Source organism: Chroicocephalus ridibundus, chromosome 16 (assembly GCF_963924245.1).
Source record: "Chroicocephalus ridibundus chromosome 16, bChrRid1.1, whole genome shotgun sequence".
NCBI classification, from domain to species: Eukaryota; Metazoa; Chordata; class Aves; order Charadriiformes; family Laridae; genus Chroicocephalus; species Chroicocephalus ridibundus.
Window position 1 is genome coordinate 10,277,577 of NC_086299.1, and position 16,222 is coordinate 10,293,798.

The 16,222-nt window shown below is 61.4% G+C and overlaps 1 protein-coding gene across 1 annotated transcript; it reads left to right on the forward strand.

The window, feature by feature from the left end:
- Positions 1-470: 470 nt before the first annotated feature.
- On the forward strand, positions 471-13,453 carry ALPL (alkaline phosphatase, biomineralization associated). The gene is made up of 12 exons (XM_063353718.1): positions 471-603; positions 2,124-2,215; positions 2,302-2,421; positions 4,027-4,142; positions 5,247-5,421; positions 5,515-5,690; positions 8,282-8,425; positions 8,570-8,639; positions 10,140-10,274; positions 10,934-11,125; positions 12,362-12,481; positions 12,616-13,453. Exons 2-12 carry the CDS (start codon positions 2,149-2,151, stop codon positions 12,879-12,881), a joined length of 1,581 nt encoding a protein of 526 aa, XP_063209788.1. The 5' UTR covers positions 471-603; positions 2,124-2,148; the 3' UTR covers positions 12,882-13,453.
- Positions 13,454-16,222: the final 2,769 nt, after the last annotated feature.

Sequence of the window (16,222 nt, forward strand, 5' to 3'; positions counted from 1 at the left end):
GGGGGGGGGGGGGGGGCGGATTTTTGGGCTGAGACTGCCACCTTCTGGGAAGCCACGCGGGGCCCCACGGTGCCCCCCCCCCGGCGGGGAAACTGAGGCAGGGAAGACCGTCCCCCTCCCCCCAACTCCTTCTCCATCCTCCCCCCCCCCCCCCCCCCCAACCCACGCTCGTGTCGCTGGCACGTTTTGGGTGAAAATAATGCAAAATCCGGTAAAACACAAAACCACTCATCTAACTTCCCCTCCCCCCCCGCCCCAGGGGTGCACCCCGCTTTCCCCCAGCCTGCGGGGGGGGGTGGGATGGGGGGGGGGTTCCTCAGCACCCACATCCGCGCTTGGGTGCCCGCCCCCCCCCAAGTCCTCCCAGTCCTCCCAGTCAAACCCGGCAGAGGGCACCAGTAAGCCCAGTTTGTTGCCTTTTCTCCCCCCCCCCCCCCCCCGCCTTTCTCCCCGTGCTGGCCGCGGGGGGAGGGTGGAGGAAGGGGAGGAGGAGGAGGAGGCGAAGGCCGGTGCGGGGGGGATTTAAGGGCTCGCTGTCCCCCCGGGCCGGCCTCCTCCCGCCGCCCAGGAGGGACGTGGGTGTCGGGACCCAACTTTGTGCGGGTACGTGTGTGCGTGTGTGTGTGTGTGTGTGTGTGTGTGTGTGTGTGTGTGTAAGGACACCCCCCCCCCCGGGGCCACCGCTGCCACCCCCGGGGGAGCAGGGGGTCCCTGGGGAGGGGAGGGGGGGGGGATTGAGAGCAACGGCGGGGGAGGGTGCGATGGGGATGCGGGGGGTGGGATGGGGACATGAGTGTGCAACGGGGACACGGGGGTGCGACAGGGACACGGGGGTGCGACGGGGACATGGGCGTGCGATGGGGACACGGGGGTGCAGCGGGGACACGGGGGGTGTGATGGGGACACGGGGGTGCGACAGGGACACGGGCATGTGGTGGGACACAGGTGGGTGATGGGGACACGGGCGTGCAACAGGGACACGGACGTGCAATGGGGACATGGAGACGTGATGGGGACACGGGCACGGGGGGGACACAGGCACAGGATGGGGGACACGGGCATGCAGCAAGGGTGTGGACTTGGGATGGGGACACAGGCATGGGGTGGGGACAGGGGCGTGCAACGGGGACAGATGTGCCACAGCGACACGGGGGTGCCATGGGGACATGGGGGTGCCATGGGGACACGGGTGTGCAACGGGGACATGGGCATGTGGGGGGGACACAGGCACAGGGTGGGGGACACGGGCATACAGCAAGGACGTGGAGTTGTGATGGGGACACAGGCATGGGGTGGGGACAGGGGCGTGCAACGGGGACAGGTGTGCAACAGGGAGACGGGGGGGGCCATGGGGACGTGGCCACACGATGGTGACACGGGCTGGGGATGGTGTGCCATGGGGACGGGGGCGTGCCATGGGGACATGGAGGCGCAGTGGGGACAGGGGCATGTGATGGGGACGCGTGTGTGCGATGGGGACGCAGATGTGCAACAGGGACACGGGCACGGGACGGGGACACAGACGCGATGGGGACACAGACGCGATGGGGACACAGGCTGGGGACACAGGCACACAAAGGGGACACAGGCACGGGCTGGGGACACAGGCTGGGGACACAAATGTGATGGGGACACAGACGCGATGGGGACACAGGACGGGGACACGGGCACAGGACGGGGACACGGGCACAGGACGGGGACACAGACATGGGATGGAGACACACATGGGATGAGCCATGGGTGCACAATGGGGACACGGCCACGCGACGGGGACATGGCCATGCGATGGGGACCTCCCTGTGCAGTGGGGGTCACAACCGCCATGGGGACAGGGACACGCGCTGGGGATGCTGTGCCACGCCATGCGTGGGCCGTGCCACCGTCCCCCAGCCCCGGGTTGGTGCCAGGGAGGTGACGCCCCGTGGGACCGATGGCCAGGGATGGGGGGGGGAGGGTTGGGAGCCGGGGGGGGGAGCTGGCACGTCCCCAGGTGGTCACATCGGACCGGTGACCGCGCGGGGAGGGGACATTTCCCTCCCGTCCTCGCTTGGCCGAGCTCCGGGGCGAAGGTCTCGGTGGGGAAACTGAGGCCCGGAGCGGGTGCCCCCCCCCCGGCCCCGCAGCTCTCTCCTACCCAGCGCCCGCAGGATGAAGGCTCTCCTCCTCCTCCTCCTCCTCCTCCTCGCCCAGCTCTGCTCGGCGCAGCTGGTCCCGGGTAGGTGAGGTTGGGGGGTGGGTGTGGGGGGGTGTACGCCCCAAAAGTGGGTGCTGTTGGGTGCTATGGAGGTTCCCCCCGTGCAGAGAGGGAGAAGGACCCCGAGTACTGGCGGGGGCAGGCGCAGGAGACCCTGCGGGACGCCCTGCGGCTCCAGCGCCTCAACCAGAACGTGGCCAAGAACCTCATCCTCTTCCTGGGCGACGGTGAGACGGGGGCACCCACCCGGGGGCGGGGGGGGTGAGGGTGAGGAGGAGGGGGCTGCCGTGCTCGGGGGGCTGCCCTGAGGATGGGGGAGTGGGGGGCGACGGTCGGTTGGGTGCGATAAAGGGGGGGGGGGAGGGGGGGCTGCGATAAATTGGATTTGCGAAAAAAATTGGGTGCGGCGATAAACGGGGTTTGCGGCCAACTGGGTGCTGGGATCGATGGGGTTTGCAGTAATCTGGGCACTGGGATAAACCGGGTTTGCCGTAAGTTGGGTGCCGCGATGAGGCGGGGGCTGCGATAAACTGGGTTCGCGATAAACTGGGTTTGGGATAAACTGGGTGCTGGGATAAACTGGGGCTGGGATAAACTGGGTGCTGGGATAAACTGGGTTTGCGATAAGCTGGGTTTGGAATAAACTGGGTGCTGGGATAAACTGGGTTTGCGATAAACTGGGTTTGCGATAAACTGGGTGCTGGGATAAACTGGGTTTGGGATAAACTGGGTTTGCGATAAACTGGGTTTGCGATAAACTGGGTGCTGGGATAAACTGGGTTTGCGATAAGCTGGGTGCTGGGATAAACTGGGTGCTGGGATAAACTGGGTTTGGGATAAACTGGGTTTGCGATAAACTGGGTGCTGGGATAAACTGGGTTTGGGATAAACTGGGTTTGCGATAAACTGGGTGCTGGGATAAACTGGGTGCTGGGATAAACTGGGTTTGCGATAAGCTGGGTGCTGGGATAAACTGGGTGCTGGGATAAACTGGGTTTGGGATAAACTGGGTTTGGGATAAACTGGGTGCTGGGATAAACCGGGTTTGCGATAAACTGGGTGCTGGGATAAACTGGGTGCTGGGATAAACTGGGTTTGCGATAAGCTGGGCGCTGGGATGAATCCGGTTTGCAATAAATCGGGCGCTGGGATAAACCGGGTTCGCAATAAGCTGGGTGCTGGGATGAACTGGGTTTGCCGTAAATCGGGTGCTGCAATAAATGGTGTTTGCCGTAAACTGGGTGCTGTGATTGAGTGGGCGCTGGGATGAACTGGGTTTGCAATAAATCGGGTGCTGGGATAAAGTGGATTTATGATAAAGTGGGCGCTGGGATAAACTGGGTTTGCAATAAACGGGGTGCTGGGACAAACTGGGTGCTGCAATAAATTGGGTTTGCAATAAATTGGGTGCTGGGATAAAGTGGATTTATGATAAAGTGGGTGCTGGGATAAACTGGGTGCTGCGATAAACTGGGTGCTGCGATAAATCAGGTTTGCAATAATCTGGGCGCTGGGATAAATTGGGTTTGTGATGAAGCGGGTGCGGGGATGAACCAGGTTTGCGATAAACTGGGTGCTGCCATAAACTGGATCTGCGAAGAAATGGGGTGCTGCGGTAAAAATTGGGTGCAGCGGTAAAAATTGGGTGCTGCGGTAAAACCGTGTTTGCCGTAAACTGGGCGCTGGGGTAAATCGGGTTTGCAATCAAGTGGGGTAAATTCGGGCTCGCAACAAATGGGGTGCCGGGATAAACCGGGCGCGGGCCGACGCGCGGCGACACGGGTGCGACGAGCTGCCCCGCGCTCGGCGGGAGCTGACGGGTGCCCCGGCAGGGATGGGCGTCTCCACCGTCACGGCCGCCCGCATCCTCAAAGGGCAGCTGCAGAACCGCAAGGGCGAGGAGAGCCTGCTGGAGATGGACAAGTTCCCCTACGTCGCCTTGGCCAAGGTGAGCCCCCCGGGACAACAACCCCCCCCCACTCCGGGGTAGAGTTGGGGGGACGACGACGACGACGCGACACCCACCGCAAGGTCGCGGGCGGGCGGCCGGCATCGACCGGGAGACGGAATTAGGTCAGGGGCGGGCGAAGGCAGCTGGCTCCGGTGCCCGCTCGCCGTGCCAGGGTCTGGCCCGTGGGAACCCAGAGGGGGGGCAGGATGAGGCCCGCTCGGCCGTGGGAAGCCACGGGACGCCCCCCCCCCCCACCCCGCCCCGCTTCTCCTGGGGTCATTTTGCTGAACAAAAGGCTTTTTTTTTTTTTTTAATTATTACTAAATTGGAAGTCGCCGCTGTCTCCCTTCGCTCCGCGGGGGATGCTCGCGGCGGCGGCTGGTCTCTCTCCCTGCCTAAAAATGGGCTGAAAAAAGGCTAAAGGCGTTAAAAACGCAGCAAGACGATGATGCGCAACCACCTCGGGGGCAAAAGAGAGGGGGGGACAAGGGGCAGAAGAGGGGGGGCACGGGCAGGATGGGCGTCCAGTGCAGCCAAACAGCACGAAGAGGGGAGCAGCAGGGTGAGGATAACGATGGTGATGGTGCCCCAGGGTGGGGGATGATGATGGTGTTGAAGCCCCAGCGTGGGGATGATGATGGTGATGGTGCCCCAGGGTGGGGATAACGATGGTGATGGTGCCCCAGGGTGGGGGATGATGATGGTGATGGTGCCCCAGGGTGGGGGATGATGATGGTGATGGTGCCCCAGGGTGGGGGGATGATGATGGTGATGGCGCCCCAGGGTGGGGGATGATGATGGTGATGATGCCCCAGGGTGGGGATGATGATGGTGATGATGCCCCAGGGTGGGGGATGATGATGGTGTTGAAGCCCCAGCATGGGGATGATGATGGCGATGATGCCCCAGGGTGGGCGATGACGATGGTGATGATGCTCCAGGGGTGGGGATGGTGGTGGTTGGGGATGGTGGTGGTTGGGGATGGTGGTGGTTGGGGATGATGGTGGCAATGATGGTGGTGGCGACGATGATGGTGATGGTTGGTGATGGTGATGATGATGACGATGGTGGTATTTTATTTATCTCCCCCCGCCCCCTCAGACCTACAACACCAACGCGCAGGTGCCCGACAGCGCGGGCACGGCCACCGCCTACCTCTGCGGCGTCAAAGCCAACGAGGGGACGGTGGGCGTCAGCGCCGGCGTCACCCGTGACCGCTGCAACACCACCAAGGGCCAGGAGGTGACCTCCATCCTCCGCTGGGCCAAGGATGCAGGTGAGGGGCTGGTGGGGTGCCGGGGTGGGGGGGTGGGTTAAGCGGTGGGGTTTGGGGCTGTTCTCACCCTTGTCCCCTGAATTCGTGGTGCAGGCAAGGCGGTGGGCATCGTCACCACCACGCGGGTGACCCACGCGACACCCAGCGCTGCCTACGCCCACTCCGCCAACCGCGACTGGTACTCGGATGGAGAGATGCCCCCCGATGCGCTGGAGGGTGGCTGCAAGGACATCGCCCGGCAGCTGGTGGAGAACATTCCCGACATTGAGGTAGGGGTGGGGACAGGGCCAGCAGGGATGTGGGCTGGAGCCAGCCAGGGATGGGGCCACCAGGGATGGGAACAGGACTCCCCGGGGACAGGACCATGGGTAGATGTGGGACCAGGACCCCCAGTAGATGTTGGGCTGGAACCACCAGTGGGTGAAGAGCCAGGACCCCCAATAGATGTTGGGTAAGGACCACCGATGGGTGCAGGACCAGGATTGTGGGTAGATATGGGGCCAGTATCACCAACGGGTGCAGAGCCAGGACCCTCAGAAGATATCGGACTGGGACCACCAATGGCTGCAGAGGCAGGACCTCCAGCAAATATGGGACCAGGACCACCCATGGGTGTAGAGCTGGAACACCCAGCAGATACAGGGTCAGGACCACTGGTGGGTGCAGAGCCAGAACCCCCAGCAGATATGAGACAAGGAACACCTATGGGTGCAGAGTCGGAACCCCCAACAGACATAGGACCAGGACCACCCATGGGTGCAGAGCCAGAACCCCCAGCAGATCTGGGGTCAGGACCACCCATGGGTGCAGAGCCAGAACCCTGGGTAGATATGAGATCAGGACGACCCATGGGTGCAGAGCCAGAACCCTGGGTAGATATGAGACCAGGACCACCATGGGTGCACAGCCAGAACCCCCAGCAGATCTGGGGTCAGGACCACCCATGGGTGCAGAGCCAGAACACTGAGTAGATATGAGACCAGGACCACCCATGGGTGCAGAGCCAGAACCCCCAGCAGATCTGGGGTCAGGACCACCCATGGGTGCAGAGCCAGAACCCTGGGTAGATATGAGATCAGGACGACCCATGGGTGCAGAGCCAGAACCCTGGGTAGATATGAGACCAGGACCACCATGGGTGCACAGCCAGAACCCCCAGCAGATCTGGGGTCAGGACCACCCATGGGTGCAGAGCCAGAACACTGAGTAGATATGAGACCAGGACCACCCATGGGTGCAGAGCCAGAACCCCCAGCAGATCTGGGGTCAGGACCACCCATGGGTGCAGAGCCAGAACCCTGGGTAGATATGAGATCAGGACGACCCATGGGTGCAGAGCCAGAACCCTGGGTAGATATGAGACCAGGACCACCATGGGTGCACAGCCAGAACCCCCAGCAGATCTGGGGTCAGGACCACCCATGGGTGCAGAGCCAGAACACTGAGTAGATATGAGACCAGGACCACCCATGGGTGCAGAGCCAGAACCCCCAGCAGATCTGGGGTCAGGACCACCCATGGGTGCAGAGCCAGAACCCTGGGTAGATATGAGATCAGGACGACCCATGGGTGCAGAGCCAGAACCCTGGGTAGATATGAGACCAGGACCACCCATGGGTGCAGAGCCAGAACCCTGGGTAGATATGAGATCAGGACGACCCATGGGTGCAGAGCCAGAACCCTGGGTAGATATGAGACCAGGACCACCATGGGTGCACAGCCAGAACCCCCAGCAGATCTGGGGTCAGGACCACCCATGGGTGCAGAGCCAGAACCCTCAGCAGATGTAGGACCAGGACCACCCATGGCTGGGGTACCAGGACTGTTGGGTGGAGACGGGACGGGGACCACTGATGGGTGCACCACCAGGACCCCCGCCAGCTGTAGGGCTGGGACCACCATCGCTTGGAGCACCAGACCCCCAACCCCTGTACCTCCAGACCCCCAAATCCCGCGTAACCCCCGCCTCCACTCAGCCCTCTCCTTTCCCGTACTTCCCATGCCCAAAACCCTTCCCTTTCCCCCCCCGATCCTGCCCCTCGCTGCGGATTTACCCAGAAATTCAGCCCTGCAAATAAATACTCTTCTGTCCTTCAAAATAGCCCCAAAGCAAAACATTTCAGCCTGTTATTTAGCTCTTTAATAGCCTCTTCTTCTTCTTCTTTTTTTTTTTTATCCCTTTAATATAATTTTAACTCCGTCCCAGGCTGGAAATAATTATATAGTGGGGAAAAGACATTTTTTTCCCTTTTTTTTTTTTTTCTCTTTTCGCTTAATAATTTTGGCGGCAGCGTTTTGCAGCTTTATAATTCACCTTCTGCGCGGAGAAAGGCGGCGGGGGGGGGGGGGGAAGAATTAAAAAAAAAAAAAAAAATCTCTGCTCGGTTATAAATAACAGAGGCCAAATAAATCGGGCTCCAAAGCAAACAGCGGGAGCCGCGGGATGGGGCTCCGTCCCGGCGGGTTCACGCGGGGACCCCGATGTGGAGCAGCCCTCCCACCGATGTGAAGAAAAAAAAAAAAAAAAAAAAATTAAAAAAAAAAAAAAGCCAAATTTGCTGCTGGAAATGGTTATTTTTCGCCTTGGGTTTTAATTAATAGGAAGGCATTCAGGGTTATTTCGAGCGAGGTGAAATTCCTCGCGTGTTTTCGCCCGCTTTTTTTTTTTTTTAATTATTATTATTATTTTTACGCGACGCCAGGGTTTTCCTGGACATCCCGCTCCGCCTCCTCGGGGGTTTCCCCCCCTCCGTTAAACCCAAAATAGGGTGTGTGTCGGGGGGGGGATAAAAAGAATTAAAAATACTTTTTAAAAATGCGGTTTTGTTTTTTTTTTTTTCCCCCCCCTCCTCTTTCGCAGGTGATCTTGGGCGGCGGGCGGAAATACATGTTCCCCAAAAATGCCAGCGACGTGGAGTACCCCCACGAGGACAAGCATCGGGGAACCCGCCTGGACCGCAGGGACCTCGTGCAGGCCTGGCACGATGCCAAGCCCCCCGGCAAGGTGACGGGGACCTATTTTTTTTTTTTTTGGGGGGGCGGGAAGGGGTAAACACACATGTTGTTTTGGGGGTGGGGGTGATATATAAAGCAGCCCTGGGGGTTGGCGGAGGCCACGGGGAGGTGACAACCTGCCTGTCCCCCCCAGGTGGCCAGGTACGTGTGGCACCGGCGGGACCTGCTGGCGCTCAACCTCAGCCGCGTCGACTTCCTCCTGGGTGAGTCCCGGCACCCCAAGGGTGCCCCGGCCTCAACCGGGTGCTTTGGGGGATCCCCCGGCCCCTCCCGGGCTGCTGGGGCAGCTGGAGCTGCCAGTTACCCCCGGGGATGCTGGTATCCCGCCCCCCCCCGCCCAAGGATGCTGCTACACCCCTGGGGATGCTGGTACCCACCCCACCATCCCCCGGATGCTGCTACCTCCGAGGGATGCTGGTACCCCCCCGGGGATACTGCTCCTGACCCCCGAGGGATGCTGCTACCTCCGAGGGATGCTGGTACCCGCCGGGGGATGCTGGTCCTGACCCCCCAGGGACGCTGGTACCCCCCCGGGGATACTGCTCCCGACCCCCCAGGGATGCTGCTACCTCCGAGGGACGCTGGTACCCCCCCGGGGATACTGCTCCCAACCCCCGAGGGATGCTGGTACCCCCCCGGGGATTTTGGTCCCAACCCCCCAGGGACGCTGGTCCTCCCCTGGGGATACTTGTACCCCCCTGGGGATACTGGTCCTGGCCCCCCCAGGGATGCTGGTACCCCCCCAGGGATACTGGTCCTGGCCTCCCCAGGGATGCTGGTACCCCCCCAGTGATACTAGTCCTGGCCTCCCCAGGGATGCTGGTACCCCCCCAGGGATACTGGTCCTGGCCCCCCCCCTCCAGGGATGGTACCCCCTGCAAAGATGCTGCTACTCCCCTGGGGATGCTGTTACCCCCCCCGCCAAGGATGCTGGTCCTCCCCTGGGGATACTTGTACCCCCCTGGGGATACTGGTCCTGGCCCCCCCAGGGATGCTGGTACCCCCCCAGGGATACTGGTCCTGGCCTCCCCAGGGATGCTGGTACCCCCCCAGGGATACTGGTCCTGGCCTCCCCAGGGATGCTGGTACCCCCCCAGGGATACTGGTCCTGGCCCCCCCCCTCCAGGGATGGTACCCCCTGCAAAGATGCTGCTACTCCCCTGGGGATGCTGTTACCCCCCCCGCCAAGGATGCTGGTACTCCCCTGGGGATACTTGTACCCGCCTCCCCCCCCCCCACCCCAGGGATGCTGCTACCTGCAAGAGATGCTGGTACCCCCCCCCCCCCCCTCAAAGATGCTGGTACCTCCAAAGGATGCTGGTACCTGCCCCTGGGATGCTGCTGGTACCCCCCCCCGGGGATGCTGGTACCCCCAAAGGGATGCAATTCTCACTCCCTGGGGATGCCGGTACCCCCGCAAAGGGCTGGAAGTTTCACTCCTTGGAGACACAGGGATTTTTGCCCCTCGTTGCGATTCTCCAGCCCAGCCGGGCTGCAGGATTTGGCCGGGCCAGAGGAAGGAAGGGCTGGGAGCATCTCCCCGGCTCCTATCTAATCACGCTGGATCCGGGGGCGGCTGAAACGCTTGAGCCAGCACGAGCGGCAAGCGACCAAGCGACGGGGCTGGATTTGGCCCTCTTTTTTGGGTGGGTTTTTTTTTTTTCGTGGGGAAAGGATGTCCCCAGCAGCGTCACTGTCCCCAGGCCTCTTCGAGCCGGGTGACATGGTGTACGAGCTGGATAGGAATAACGAGACGGACCCGTCCCTCACCGAGATGGTGGCTGTAGCCATCAGGATGCTCCAGAAAAATCCCCGGGGGTTTTTCCTCCTGGTTGAAGGTGGGGGGGGCGGGGGGGAAGGAAAGGGAGGTACGGGGGTGCAAAGGGGGAGTGGGGAGGGTGATGGGGGGGTGCAAAGGGGGAGTAAAAGGGGGTGATGGGAGGATGCATGGGGGGAAAAGAGGGGGATGAGGGACGCGAAAAGGAGGGAGGATGAAAGGGGTGATGGGGGAATACAGAAAAGGGGGGATAAAGGGGGTGATGGGGGGGCAAAAAGGCGGAGGATGACGGGGGGGCAAAAAGAGGGGGGGATGGGGGTGCAAAAAAAGGGGGGATAAAGGGGTGAGGGAGGAGTGTAAAAACTGGGGGATGATGAGGGATGCAAAAAGGGGGGGATAAAGGGGTGATGGAGGGGTGCAAGAAGGGGGGGGATAAATGGGGCAACGGGGGGCTGCAAAGCAGGAGGGATAACGGGAGGGATGGGGGGTGCAAAAAGAGGGGGATGACGGGGGGGATGCAAAGGGGGGGACCAAGGGGGTGGTGGGGATGCGAAAAGGGGGGTATGGGGGGGAGAGGGTGTGAAAAAAGGGGGGGCATGAAAAAGGGGCGATAAGGGGTGCAAAGCTGGGAAGAGAAGGGGAGTGAGAGATGCCGAGGCGGGGGGGATGGAGGATGCCGGGGCCGCGGCGGGCGATGCCGAGCGGTGCCGGGGGTCGCAGGGGGCCGCATCGACCACGGGCACCACGAGGGGAAGGCGAAGCAGGCGCTGCACGAGGCGGTGGAGCTGGACCGGGCCATCGGGCTGGCCGCCCGCCTCACCTCGCCCCGCGACACCCTCAGCGTCGTCACCGCCGACCACTCGCACGTCTTCACCTTCGGCGGCTACACCCCGCGTGGCAACCCCATCTTCGGTGAGTCCCTGCCGGGGACAACCCTGGGGACACCTCGGGCATGGCCCTGTCCTGCTGACGGTGCCAGGGACAACCCTGGGGACACCATGGGGATGTCTCCATGTCCCACTGACAACCCTGGGGACAACCCTGGGGACACCTCGGGCATGGCCCCGTCCCGCTGACGGTGCCGGGGACAACCCTGGAGATGTCTCCGTCCCCCTGATGGTGCTGGGGACACCTCAGGGATGTCTCCATGTCCTGCTGATGGTGCCGGGGACAACCCTGGGGACACCTTGGGGATGTCTCCGTGTCCTGCTGACGGTGCCAGGGACAACCCTGGGGACACTTTGGGGACTCCTCTGTGTCCCCCTGATGGTGCTGGGGACAACCCCGGGGACGTCTCTGTCCTGCTGACGGTGCCAGGGACAACCCTGGGGACACTTTGGGGACTCCTCTGTGTCCCCCTGATGGTGCTGGGGACAACCCCGGGGACGTCTCTGTCCTGCTGACAGTGCCAGGGACAACCCTGGGGACACCTTGGGGATGCCTCCGTCCCACTGACGGTGCTGGGGACACCTCGGGGATGTCTCCGTCCCCCTGATGGTGCCGGGGGTAACCCTGGGGACACCTTGGGGACGTCTCCATCCCGCTGACAGTGCCGGGGACAACCCTGGGGACACCTCGGGGATGTCTCCGTGTCCCGCTGATGATGCTGGGGACAAACCCCGAGAACACCTCACAGATGGCCCCATCCCGCTGACAGTGCTGGGGACAACCCCGTGGACACCTTGGGGACGTCTCCGTCCTGCTGATGGTGCCAGGGACAACCCTGAGGACACCTTGGGGATGTCTCCGTCCCCCTGACGGTGCCAGGGACAACCCTGGGTCACCTTGGGGATGTCTCCGTCCCCCTGACGGTGCTGGGGACAACCCTGGGGACACCTTGGGGATGTCGCCGTGTCCTGCTGATGGTGCCAGGGACAACCCTGGGGACACTTTGGGGACTCCTCCGTGTCCCACTGACGGTGCCAGGGACAACCCTGTCCCCCTGACGGTGCTGGGGACACCTCGGGGATGTCTCCATCCCCCTGACGGTGCTGGGGACAACCCCGGGGACACCTTGGGGATGCCTCCGCCCTGCTGACGGTGCCGAGGACAACCCCGGGGATGGCCCCGTCCCACTGATGGTGCCGGGGACAACCCCGGGGACACCTCGGGGACGTCCCCCTCCTGTTGACGGTGCCACCCCCCCAGGTCTGGCCCCCATGCAGAGCGACGTGGACCGCAAACCCTTCACCTCCATCCTCTACGGCAACGGCCCCGGCTATAAAATCGTGGCGGGCGAACGAGAAAACGTCTCCGCCGTGGATTTCGGTGAGCGTTTTTTTCGGGGGCGAAACCCCCTGAAAGTGCCGCAGCCTGGTTAAAACGAGTGATTTTTTTTGAGCGGGGGGGGGAATTATTCTGAATTTTGGCGTTTTTTTCCCCCCCGCCCCCTTTCCCCCCAGCGCACGCCGACTACCAGGCCCAATCGGCCGTGCCGCTGCGCCAGGAGACCCACGGCGGCGAAGACGTGGCGGTTTTCGCCCGCGGCCCCATGGCCCACCTCCTCCACGGGGTCCACGAGCAAAACTACATCCCCCACGCCATGGCTTACGCCGCCTGCATCGGTGCCAACCGAGCCCACTGCAGCAACGCCGCCGCCGCCCGCCCGGCCACCGCCGCCATCGCCCTCCTCCTGCCCTTCCTCGCCCTCCTCTTCCTCCTCTCCTAAAGCGCCTCTCGCTCGCAAGAAGCCACGGAGTGGGGGGGGGGGATTTATTTTTAATTCCTTCCCCCCCAACACAACACACCCCCCCCCCCTTTTTTTTTTTTTGTTTTTTGTTTTCATCCCCCCGTTGTTTCTTTTTTTGGGGTAGCAGCGCCCGGGAAAGAGGGGAGAAAGAGAGAGAGGGGGGTGTTGGGGGGGGCGGGGGGGGGGGAGAGAAAGACTCAGCGGAGCAAAAGCAGCCGCCGGTGGTTTGGTGCCGGGAGCTGCCTCTGTAAATACACGGTTCCTTCCCCTGTAATTACCATCCCCTGCCTTGTCCCATCCCGAACCCGCCGCGGGATTTGGGATGGGAGCCGGAGCCTCGGCGGATAAAACCCCCCCCCTCTTTGAGCAAAAGAGGGGAGAAAAAAAAAAACCCCACCACACCAAAAAAAAAACAAACCCCAAAAACAAAAAAAACAGAAAAACCAAAACCACGCCGCGGGGACTGGCTCCCAAAAACGCCTCCCGCTCCCTTCGGCTGAGGACTGACCCTGGCGCCCAACTCGTCACATGCGCGGGCACCCAGAAACCACACGAAGATGGAGAAAGCTGGGGGGGGGGGGATGGGGGGGGGGAAGAAAAAAAAAAAAAGAAGAAAAATTAACTCACTGGGTTAATTTGTCCGCGAAATTTGGGGTGGTTTTTCTTTTTCTTGCCTCCTGGGTGATTTCTTCTGCTTCAAAAATCCTTCGGTTTAAGATAATTTGCTGCCCCGGGGGGGGGGGGGGGGGGGGAATTTGGGAAGGTTTTGGGGCTGGGAGAAGGCAGCGAAGGGGGATTTAAGGGGCGGTACCGGCTGGGGCGCGCCCCCTTCGTTTAGGGTGGGGTAATTAGGGAGGGTGATTGGGGGTGGGGTAATTAGGGGGTGGGGTAATTAGGGGAGGGGGTTTTTGCAGCTTGCGAGGTTGGGGGGGGGGGGGGGTTGAGGTCTGCCATGGGAGGGAGGGGGGTGCTGGGTGTGTAAATGCCACCGTGCCCGTGCGAATGCCACCGTTGCGTGTGTAAATGTCACCGTGCCCGTGCAAATGTCACCGTTGCACGTGTAAATGCCACCGTTGCGTGTGTAAATGCCACCGCTGCGTGTGTAAATGTCACCGTGCCCGTGCAAATGTCACCGTGCCCGTGCGAATGCCACCGTTGCATGTGTAAATGCCACCAGTGCCCGTGCAAATGTCACCATGCCCGTGCAAATGCCACCATTGCACGTGTAAATGTCACCGTGCCCGCGTAAATGCCTGTGCAAATGCCACCATCCGTGTGCAAATGCCACCGTTGCACGTGTAAATGTCTGTGCAAATGCCACCATTGCACGTGCAAATGCCACCGTTGCATGTACAAGTGTCACCGTGCCCGTGCAAATGCCACCCTGCATGTGTAAATGTCACTCTCCGTGTGTAAATGTCATTGTGCACGTGTAAATGCCTGTGAAAATGCCACCGTCCGTGTACAAATGCCACCGTGCCCGTGCAAATGCCACCCTGCGTGTGTAAATGTCACCGCGCATGTGCAAATGCCACCATAGTACGTACAAATGTCACTGTGCCCGTGCAAATGCCACTATGTGTGTGTAAATGTCACCGTGCCCGTGTAAATGCCCGTGCAAATGCCATCGTGCCTGTGTAAGTGCCACCCTGCCTGTGTAAATGTCACCGTGCCTGTGTAAATGTCCGTGCAAATGCCACCATCCACGTGCAAATGCCATCGTGCCTGTGTAAGTGCCACCCTGCCTGTGTAAATGTCACCGTGCCCGTGTAAATGTCCGTGCAAATGCCACCATCCACGTGCAAATGTCACTACGCCTGTGTAAGTGCCACCCCGCGTGTGTAAATGTCACTGTCCCCGTGCAAATGCCTGTGTAAATGTCACCGTGCCCGTGTAAATGCCACCATCCACGTGCAGATGCCACCGTTGCACGTACAAATGTCACCGTGCCTGTGTAAGTGCCACCCTGCGTGTGCAAATGTCACCGTGCCTGTGCAAATGCCTGTGTAAACGTCACTGTGCCTAAGTGCCACCCTGCCTGTGTAAACGTCACCGTGCCTGTGCAAATGCCACCGTTGCACGTACGGCTGTCACCGTGCCCGTGCAAATGCCACCCTGCCTGTGTAAGTGTCACCGTGCCCGTGTAAATGCCTGTGTACGTGTCACCGTGCCCGTGTAAGTGCCACCCCGCGTGTGTAAATGCCACCCTGCGTGTGCGAATGTCACCGTGCCCGTGCCAATGTCACCGTGCCCGTGCGAATCCCGTGCCCGAGCTGCCCCTCGCACGCCCCAGCTGCACCCTGCATTTGCACCCCCCCACACACACATGCACACCTTCCAACACCCCCAAAACACCCACACACACCCCCCCCGGGCCCCTCCGATCCCCCCCCCCCCCCTTCCCTTTTGATTTTATTTATTTACCAGCTTTATAAATAAATCACGGCGCCGGTTTGTCATTAACCGGCGAATTTCGGAGCGGGCGGAGGCGGTGACCCGAGCGGTGCCGGATTTCGGGGTGCGGGGGGGGGGGGGACGGACACACACACCCCCCTCCCACCCCCCCCACCCCCCCACTTGACTCGGGTGCCCTTTGCGCCGGCGTCACCGTTGTCCCCAACCGCGTCCCAACCCCGGCGCTGGGGCTTCCCAGAAACCCAGGCGGTGCCGAGCTATCTTTAACTGGTCCCGGGGTGTTTCGTGGTTTTTGGGGGTTCGGGGAGGGGGGGGGAAGAAGGTGGGGGGGTGGGGAACCGCTTTTTCTTGGCCGGGGCTTTGGCCCGAAGCCGGTGGCCACCGGGGCTACCGGCCAAACGCCGCTCCCGACGGCGGGTTGGCCACCGGAGCCGAAAAAGAGAGGGGTTTGTGTGGGGTTATTTTTTTTTTTTTTTTTTTTTTCGGGGGGGGGAGAGGGGGGAGGGAGAGGAGTTGTGGTGGGGGGAGGTGAGGACATCGCCAGGCACCCGCAGCCCCCCCCCCGAAAAATCCGGGGGAAAAAATATAAAAATAAAAATAATAATAAAAAAAAAAATCCCAGCGAGGCTTTGCTCAGCCCGGCTGCCGCAAAAGCCCCCCCAAATTTGGGGACCCCCCCCCCCCCCAAATAAGTCGATTTAGGGTGTTTTTAAGACCACGCGGAGCATCTGCCCCCACCCCCCAGCGGGTTTTTTTTGGGGGGACCCCCCCCCCAAATATCGAGGATCCCCCCCCGTCGTAGCGATAAATAAACCTTTATTTTATACAGGGCTCACAGGAAACACAAACACGATCTTTTGGGGGGGGGGGGCTTGAAAAAATAATTCCCCCTCCTCCTCCCCCCC